The 9,115-nt window shown below is 46.7% G+C and overlaps 1 protein-coding gene and 1 long non-coding RNA gene across 5 annotated transcripts in view; one reads left to right on the plus strand and one right to left on the minus strand.

Annotated features, from left to right (window-relative positions):
* The window catches only part of P4HA1 (prolyl 4-hydroxylase subunit alpha 1), a 29,378-nt gene extending 23,911 nt beyond the window's left edge, over positions 1-5,467 (plus strand). For 2 of the 4 annotated variants that reach the window (XM_026045023.1, XM_026045021.1), the window contains 5 exons: positions 493-546; positions 1,941-2,006; positions 2,476-2,544; positions 3,226-3,322; positions 3,601-5,467. In XM_026045023.1, the coding sequence (XP_025900808.1) occupies positions 493-546; positions 1,941-2,006; positions 2,476-2,544; positions 3,226-3,322; positions 3,601-3,671 (357 nt within the window). In that variant the 3' untranslated portion in view covers positions 3,672-5,467. Of the gene's footprint in view, positions 1-375; positions 430-492; positions 547-1,940; positions 2,007-2,475; positions 2,545-3,225; positions 3,323-3,600 lie in introns of all 4 variants that reach the window. The other 2 variants (XM_026045022.1, XM_026045020.1) reach the window with 1 other exon arrangement.
* Positions 108-5,576, minus strand: LOC112952208. The gene is made up of 3 exons (XR_003250348.1): positions 5,521-5,576; positions 3,587-3,793; positions 108-130 (listed from the first exon to the last, which is right to left on the minus strand). It is a non-coding gene; the product is annotated as an uncharacterized LOC112952208 (long non-coding RNA).
* Positions 5,577-9,115: the final 3,539 nt, after the last annotated feature.

A 9,115-nucleotide genomic window follows, 5' to 3' on the forward strand; every position in this document is an offset into this window, starting at 1 on the left:
TGGAGCAAGACACAGCCAAAGCAGCAGGGAAACAACAGCTCACAGGAYGGATCTTGGGTGTGTGGCTGTGCCTATGGCTGAGGGCCCCAGGACTGGCCGGCTCTTCAGGAGTCTTGAACTGCATCGGTTCCTAAGATATCGGGAAGAAAGGTAGCTCAGGGATGGAAATGGCTCTAAACTGAGGAGGAATCTCGATGAAATGGGAGCTATTGGTGACTAAATCCAGCAGGACTTGGCTTAGTTGACAGGGGCTTGTGATTTCCTCTGAACTTGATCTGTTCAAAGGTTACACGTTGTGCGTGTCAGATTCTTCCCCCTGCTTGTCTAGAGAAACTACGGCTTTACTAGATGTTTGTGCTTCTCCTTCCACTGTAGGTAGCCAACTACGGCGTAGGAGGCCAGTATGAGCCTCATTTTGATTTTGGAAGGGTAAGTCCTATTTTCTGTCTTGTTCCCTTTCTTCTTCACACGCGTTGTGTTTCTCTTTTTCAGGTGGCAAATTATGGAGTGGGAGGACAGTATGAGCCCCACTTTGACTTTGCACGGGCAAGTAAAGAAATGGAGGAGAGATAGTGAGCTGGTGACACCTCTGGGCTGTGGCACCACTGTTACTCCTTATATTACACCTTGTAGTCCTTCAGCTTCTCTAATCTGTGTTAGCGGAGAAAGCCCTCTAAAGCACCAGCTGAACCCATAAATGAGAGGCATTGCACAGAGCAACAAGTTAACTTCCCGAGCTATCTCTAAGCAGAGGACTGAGTCTGCTCAACAGAGCAAAAGCCATTAGCTCCATTCCAAAACTAGAAAAACATTTAGAAATACTTTCGCTGGCCAGGAAAAGCCSATTTGGTTTAAGCACGTGAGGRCGTCACGGGCAGCACAGTGTTGCTYGCCCTGCCAGCTACCACACCATGTGGCCAGAACCTTGTCCCTCAGGCTGGGACAGAGACACCTTCCCCACTGAGGACATCTGAAACTGTAACCGCTGTGCTGACCTCTGCSTGCTCATTGCTAACAGCCTCCGGGAACTGCTGAGGCCTGCTAAGACCTCCTCCTCCATCCTCGCTTGGTTTAGTTTATTTAAAGTCCTAACCTGCTTCTGTTCCAGCTTACACCTCAGAGCGCTGGAAATAATGCCCCTGAATTCAGTTGGTTATTTATTGGGCACCCTTATGTGTGACTTACCACCTTCCAATTAACCTTAATCCACCAACTATTAATTAGAACCTCTGCTCTTCAAGCACATGCTCCAAGGCATTGCAAATGATTAACAGATTTAGGGTTGAAATGCATGCGTTAATTTCGAGAGTGATGATGGCTAAAACTAGATGGCTAAAACTAGAACACTAATAGTGGCCACAGTGGGTGGGCTCTGAACATAAAAAGATGATGTGACTGGAATTTAGTCTCATAACCAAGTCACAGGGAATTAAAAGAGCTTGAGTAGCTGCTGTGGGCGCTGTTTAATGAGTGGCTTTTAGCAGAGCATGCAGGTGCGTGCGCCAGTGACAGGCATAGAATGAGGCCAGCCCAAAGCTCAGGCTGCGCCACCGGGGCCAGCAGCAGGAAAGGGGAGCCCTCCTGGGAGAGCTCGGCCCTGGCACGAGGCCCAGCGAGCCTTCTTGACCCGTACCCGGGCGGGATGAGTGCACAACTAAACCATTAACTCCGTAGCCATGAAGGGGCTCAGAGTACTAATTATCAAACAACTATGTTGTTCTTGACCATTCGCTGCATGGCTCCTGCCTTCCCTGTCCTGTTGCCTTCTGCAGTGTCTGCTGCACTTGAATTTGTAGGCACGCTTGTGCACCTTCCAAATAGAGGGAATCAATCTCTTTGTCTGCATGAGTGTGTCTGCTGCTGGTGCGGCAGCTGTGGCTCTGCCTCCTCTTGGTAATCAAAAGGAAATGCTCATTAAAGCTGCTTGCTTTTATTCACAGAAAGATGAGCCAGATGCCTTTAAGGAACTGGGAACAGGCAACAGAATTGCTACTTGGTTGTTTTATGTAAGTGACACATTTCTGTTGGGTGCTATTGCCCCAAATACCTGCAGAGTTGCTACAGTTGAATAGTTTCCTTAAATATTTTATTGAAGTCCCTCACCAATGAATGTAGCCAGCACTTTAATAGTAAATATGGGTATCTTGTTACCAAAAATAATGGTTCTCACATGTGTTCCTAAGGAGGATTTAGATTTTTTTGACTGTCTGCCCACTTTTATAACTGCATAGGTATTCATAGCATGCTTGTTGCCACAACATTTGAGCATGTGGCACTGTGGGACAAGGCTGGCTACCCCACTTCGCACTGTCTGGGTGGCTTTTAGTCCATTTTATTAGGTCATTAGTCACACAAGTCTTCGCTCKCTAATGGGGAGGTAAAAAGTTTTGCAGTGCCTCCATTATATTTTATTAAAGAGGGCACGTGGGGAGTGCTTTGCCTTGCAACTTACCTGTGCCATGTTCACCCCTTCAGATGAGCGATGTGTCAGCAGGGGGAGCTACTGTCTTCCCTGAAGTAGGAGCCAGCGTGTGGCCTAGAAAGGTAAGCCGGGCTTTGGAGCCCCATTAACCCTTATTCTCTGCATCTGCCTGGGCTGGTCCGTGTTGGAAAGGAAACTTGGAGATTGGAAACTCTCCCTGGGGTTGGAGAGTTTCCCTCCTTCACGAGGAAAAGAAGTCAGGGCCTTGTGCTGCTGGGGCTGCTCTCACCTGCAATAGCTTCTTCAGTGTCTAAAACATAAGTGTGACTGATCTGTTTCTACTTCAAAACTTTTTTTTTTTTTTAAATATTCAAAACTGCTTTTAAGTCCTGTGGTGGTTTTATATGTTTGTTTCTAGCATTTTCTACCTGGAGCCCTGTCTGAAATTCTGTGCTCCTGCTACAGCTTCTCCCTCCAAAGGGTCAGGAATGAAGTCTGTCTTTGCTAGCCTGCTGCTCCTCTTTAGTTTATTTAAAGGCAGCTATTCTGCTTTTCTAGTAGTCATGAATTGAATTGGACAGGCTAAAGAAATATATATGAAAAAAGGAAAATAAATAAATAAAAAAAAGGATATATGAGGAAACTCATTCTTTAGGAAGGCATATTTTAGAAAATGGAAGAGCGTCTTCAATTTGTAAGGCACCTTTGCAATACAAAGACACCCACGTTTCTAATGAAGCAGTGCTGGGGGACACCAGTTTGTATCACGGAGCCAGGTGCTGAGTCTGYGCTGCGTTTTCCAGGGCACAGCTGTATTCTGGTACAACCTCTTTCCAAGCGGAGAAGGTGACTACAGCACGCGGCACGCAGCCTGCCCGGTACTAGTTGGGAACAAATGGGGTAAGTAGCCCTCAAGTTGTTGGGAGTACCTCTCTGTGGGAGGGTCAGCAATGGGTTGTGGGTTGCTGCTGTTTTCCTGTTTCTCAGGACTTCACGAGGGGATAAAAAGAAGCCAAAACGGTTCATTTATTTAAAAATGAAAGATTAAATGAAAGATTATTAAACCAGCTCTGTATTTGTGTGTACATTAAAATGATCTTTTACTTAGGCGAGACTTCTGTTTTAGAAGAAGCTGGGAGCTACACGGGTGCAGTGATCACTTACCTCTGTTTTTGCAGTATCCAATAAATGGCTCCACGAACGGGGACAGGAATTCCGAAGACCGTGCACATTATCAGAGCTGGAATGATGCAGGCTCTGCCTCCTTCWCTTCTGTATTCAATTTGTGTAAAATGCACAGATCTTCTACAGTTTACAGTTGACTAACACTCCACACTACAGGTTCAGTCTTCAACTACACCAATGTTTCATCTGTGGACAAAACAAACATGCTTTAGTTCCCTCTAAAATACCCCTYTCTGGTTTTATACACAGAATATATTGATTTTAAAGGTCTAAGAGTGTTGCAGAAGGAAAAAAAAAAAAACAAGGCTAAACTGCAGAGCCACAGCTAGCAGTGGTGCACCCTTCACCAGCCCTGCTCATCAGCACCGACCGCCAGGGCTTGTTTGCTTTAGAGCCCTCGCGCCTCTCAGGGTGTTGGGGGGCAGTAACTGCTGACCAGACGGTGTCACGGGAGGACTCTTTTCTCGGAAGGCTGTATTAAACCAGTTCGTATTCCCGAATATCCAGACGCTGGACTCCTTGCTCGCGTAGAGTGCCTGACCACTACTGTTTCAAACTGTGGGTGTGCTTTGTGTTGCTCTGAGAGCGGGTTAGCACTGCCTGTTTTACCTTATTTCTCCATTTCCACAACAGCCCAGGTTTGGGAACTGGCCTCCTTTTTATGCCTCTGGTGAGTTGGGGTCTTGCCCTTAGGAACATGAGGCAGCAGCTCCGCATGCGCAGAGGGGATGCTCTAACAGTGCTGTGTCACCTGCAGCACAGCATGTGACAATTACAGCCCATCTTCCCTCCGTGTTGTGCTTTTTTCCTTCAATAAGTTTGTCCACGTAACAAGGAACAGATGCTGCTTTTATTCTATCTTAGTAATAAACTCTTATGTCTACTCCTKGGGCAGTGGGGATGGGAATATTGCCATCTTCATTCATCAAAGTAACCGTGCCTTAGGATACTGGATTTTCAAATAGGTTGTGAGACTTCAGGTGATGAGGCAATAAAACACAATTGCCATAAAACACTCTTAACTCCTGAAAATCATACTTTGTCCCCTCAATTCTCGAGTGTTTTTGAGAAATAGATGGCCTATTTATACTCCTCAACCTCATTCTAGATGCTTTTTATTTTGCATGTGTTTTTTCTGTTGTGGATGCTGAGCGCAAGCCAGAGCCCTGTCATACCTGTAATCCCAAGATGCGACAGAGCAGGAGGAGCTAAGAAAGAGCAGGACAGAGGCTGTGATGGGGTGGGGGGATTGTTTCCCTAAGCTGGGTTTCAGCAGCAGCATTTAGAGCAAAATGTCCAAACACTCCACAAACATGGGGACAAGAATCCAAACGACCTGCACGAGGCTCTCCTGTCTCAAAACAGTCTAGTTGTCTGGATGGTGTGGTGGTTTACTGATGTAGGGGTCAAAGCCTGAAGTCTTTACCAAGGAAAAAAAAGCCTGTTTTARTCAGTTGGATTTTTCTGCCTCAATAACATCTTGCAAACTGAGCCAAAAGGTAGAAGCAGCCGACAATATATTAACATTGTTATATTGTTAATATATTAATATTGTTAGAAGTACCKCTGGGGCAGTGAGAGTACAGGGTGAGGCGCTACAGCACACTTGCAGGAGGCATATTTACAAAAGACACCTGAAGTCTTAGCTGGAAATTGCATCATTAAATTTTTAAACCTATCAGCAATGGGACCTACCACACTGCTCCACTATGGCCCTGCACCTTGTGTTTTGCAAGTGATTTTTTTGAGAATGACAGATAAAAAAATAACAAGGTTCCCCTCACTGCTGTACTGCTCACTTCATAGCACAACAGAACAGTGGCTGACATAGATTCAGCAAAGCGAGTTATCAGAGCATACGATTTGTTTGCTAGACTGTAAATATTTACAAAGTGCAACATATTTCCACTTACCTCCATTTTCTCCCTGCTACATGGTGTCAGTAGATTCGTCTCTGCTCTTATCTGTGGTTTTCTCCTTCCTGTGCTGTTGGCTCTTTCACACTTTTGGTAGTATTTATGGCTGCAGGTAGGTCATGTTGTGTTCCTGCAAGAATACAATGGATAACACGGAGTTAGGTGTGTTATTATGGGGCATTAACTTTCCCCCACTATCTCTAAGGCCTCTATAAATGCTTGTCTAAAAGCTAATCTGGGGTTGCTAACAAGCACAAAAGAAATCAATATATTACCACAATGGACACACTCAGTACACAGCCTCTAGTTTTGCTATTACAGAAATGTTTTTTTTTTCCCCTAAAGTGAGCAGAGTTCCTTGACATGTTAAAATAATAACTAAAAAAAAATGGAGAATTTAAGTAAGGTAAGAGAAATATTGTCTGGAACATGCCAGTGACTGCTCTAGGTGCTGTCACAGTGGCAAGATTGTATTAAAAAGGGAAGGGTTGGAGTGATGAGCGAATACAGTTTGGTTGTACTGAGCAGTGACTCCCTGTTGAAGCAGCCCCAGAAGAGGAGGGGAAACACGAAGGAAGCCGTTCTGCAGCGTCTGCCCCAGGCAGTTTGCTGACCACTTTACTCCCTCGTCGCACTTGCTGCTGAGTATTTCTAGTGTTAATATCCTACTAAGAGACATTGTTTAGGGGGTTAAAATAGTCCAGTGCATGACTTTGAAATCAGTGAATTCCTCAGTGACTTGCAGTTCTTCAGGAGACAGAAATGATTTGTCTTTTGCCATTAGAAAAATTCGGTTGGTTTATATAGAAAAAAAAATCCCCAAAAGCACAAAGTCAAGTCTGCTGAGGACATGAGACTGAAACCTTCCAAGCCAGATTATTAGAAGAGAAAGGGTAAGTTTTTTTTTTTTTAACGTTATAGACAATCAGTATTTCATCTTTCCCCATACACCTAATACTAAATGTGTAAATGATGACACAGCTGGTATTGTTGCTTTCTGCCTTATCCGGTCATTTCTCAAAGGGCTTTTGGATCAACAGTTGGCTCCTCTGTGAATCTAGTTTTGTATTAAAGATGATTGAAAACCATTTGGCTCACAGTGACTGACAATTGCAAAACCACCCTTTTTTCCCTAATAGAAGTTTTTAATGTAAAAAAAGGACTTAAAATACAAGCCACTGCCCTTAGCAGTGAAAAAAACCTTTTAACATCAGACACATCCTCGGTGTATTTGGCTATTGCAAGCCTGAAGATACATGTGTTTCTCACCAGATGTGTTTCTTGAAGACTAAACTCCCTTGCTTCACTGTATAACCTCATGAGCTGGTGCAGAAGATGCTCCTATGACTATTAAACATCTCCTCACACCTCAGCTTTGGGGCTCCACTGGAATCACACTGAACTAATGGACTGGAAAAAGAATCCATTTTGAGCCCAAAAGATGGAAGGCTGGACTAAAATTGTGTTGTACACCAAAAAAGAACTGGAGAAGGAGCGTGTGTCTAAGTGCCTTTGTCTCAGCCGTGCTGATTTATGGCAGCAGCTGCTCTGGGATCGATTAGGGAGATGGGACTTGCACAAGTGCCTCTATTCTATCCTGGCTGGGGACTGCCAACAGGCAGGGCGACAGTGTCAGTGGCTGAAAGTCCCTTTGTGGGGACGATAAAAGTCTTGTGCTTCCTGAAGCCAAGAGTTCAAACACAGAGAGAGCCAATCTGGGCAGGGGTGACAGACCAGGCTTTCCTGCCCCACAAACACCAGCCCCGTAAAGGGGGGAATGGAGCACTCCCACATAGCAAGTTTGACTCCTTCCTTAGCCAAGGCGCCTGCTGGGGCGGGGGGGTCACACACGGGTGCCACTCCTGCGCTTTGCCCTTTCAGAAGGGCAGTACTCGTAGCTTGTGGCCATCAGCAGCCTGCAGAGAGAGCAGCACAGGCTGCTTAGGAGCCCTAAGCCCCGTGTCTGCAGAACAGAACAGTTAAGCTCAGCTTGCAGTTAGGCAACATCCCTTCCCCATGCAGCCACAGGCGGGGATGCTGGAGCCATGTTTATGGGGGTGGGGACGGGGGACGCAGAGCACAGGAGGCTGGAGTGATGGGTCACGAGTCCCCATCAGGGAGYAGGTCTCTAACCACACACCCGTCCTCCCTCCCCACAGCAGCTGAACTCTGACCTGCCTTGCTTAAGAACTTGGACATTTCATCATCCAGCTGTTTTCTTGTTCCAACACTGACTCATCTCCCTTCCAAGCCAGGCTTTGAACCAACAACAGCTTGCCCAAGAACCCCAGCTGCAAGCAGCCTAGTCCCCTTTAGGCCAAGCTTAAACATCAGGCAGCAACTCACCTAGCTGAGCAAACGCGATACGGAAAGAGCGCTGTTCTCCACATGCCTTCCTTCTCAACTTCCCTGATGGAACAGGTAAGGAATAATCCCTGCAGAGACCCAACATAAACCCCTGTGTCTAAATCACATTGTGCTCTACACAGGAATGCCTAAAGGAGCGGGACATGCTCCTGTTCTTCCTTGTCAAGGGCTGAGCTCTAGCAGTGCAGATGTGCGAAGCCAAAGGCAGCTTCCAGCTCTGCCCCGCTTGGGCGCGGACACGTGGACAGCTGCGCACTGGGATCCTGCCCCATGCAGCTGCAGCTGGATTTCCCTCTGGCTAAACAGGAGCTGAGGCCAACAGGCTGATGGTGGCTTTAGAAGTGACTCATCACAGCCCTCGGGCTGCTCTATATTTAAGCATTACTGAGCGAGAAATGACTGTACGAGCTTGGGAGCTGCTCACCCTCAGGTTGAGACGAGGTTCAGAAATTGGTTGTCGGAGGTGATCATCTTGGCAAAAAAAAATACGCATATGTCTTAGATGCTCAGAGAGATAAGGAGATTTGTCACTTCAGAGGGTCAAAAAGGAAGCCAGCCAGCCAGCCAGGTACTGGCTGTTCTCCAAGTCCTCCTCACCTCTGTTGAGCCTCAGCAGCAATTCCCTGCAYGGAGATAACTGTAGGAGTGGGGGAGGCATTAAGGGGAAGGGTGTTGCATTTGTTAGTTCTACTGCATYCAACTTTTTTTTCTTGCCTTTACACCTTGGAATTTGGGTGCATCCGAGCTATTTGCAGCTGGATTCCAAATGTCTCCAGAGAATAGTGGGGAGGGTGGAAGAAAGCTGGAGGAGGAAAGAGGCTGGGTGATCCTCAGGGCAGGGTGAAGGGGCTGCCGCATTCTTGCTGAAGCAGCAAAACACACTAAGTGCCAAAACTTCGCGCCCAGACAAGTGCCTGACTGACAGGGATGTCTCCAATTCCTCCTTGCCCAGACTCTTTGTGCTGCTGAATATTCCCTCCTCCTCCGCTGCCCTGCTTAGCTTCCCTAACAAGTCTCAATTGATTTTGCACATGGTCCTGGCTGCCTCTGCGCAGAGCCACGCCATGCAGGGCTGTGCAGCCCGCGCACTGTAGCACTGACAGCTCACGGAGCAGTCACTGTGCTTTGCATTCCCTGCAATCCTGCCAGTGACTTTCCCATCGCTGTCCACATTMAACAGCACATGGATCAGCCACGGAGACCGGAGAAGCAAGAAAACCATTTT

This window comes from Nothoprocta perdicaria, unplaced genomic scaffold (assembly GCF_003342845.1).
Source record: "Nothoprocta perdicaria isolate Ctin4 unplaced genomic scaffold, notPer1 scaffold_397, whole genome shotgun sequence".
Classification (NCBI taxonomy): Eukaryota; Metazoa; Chordata; class Aves; order Tinamiformes; family Tinamidae; genus Nothoprocta; species Nothoprocta perdicaria.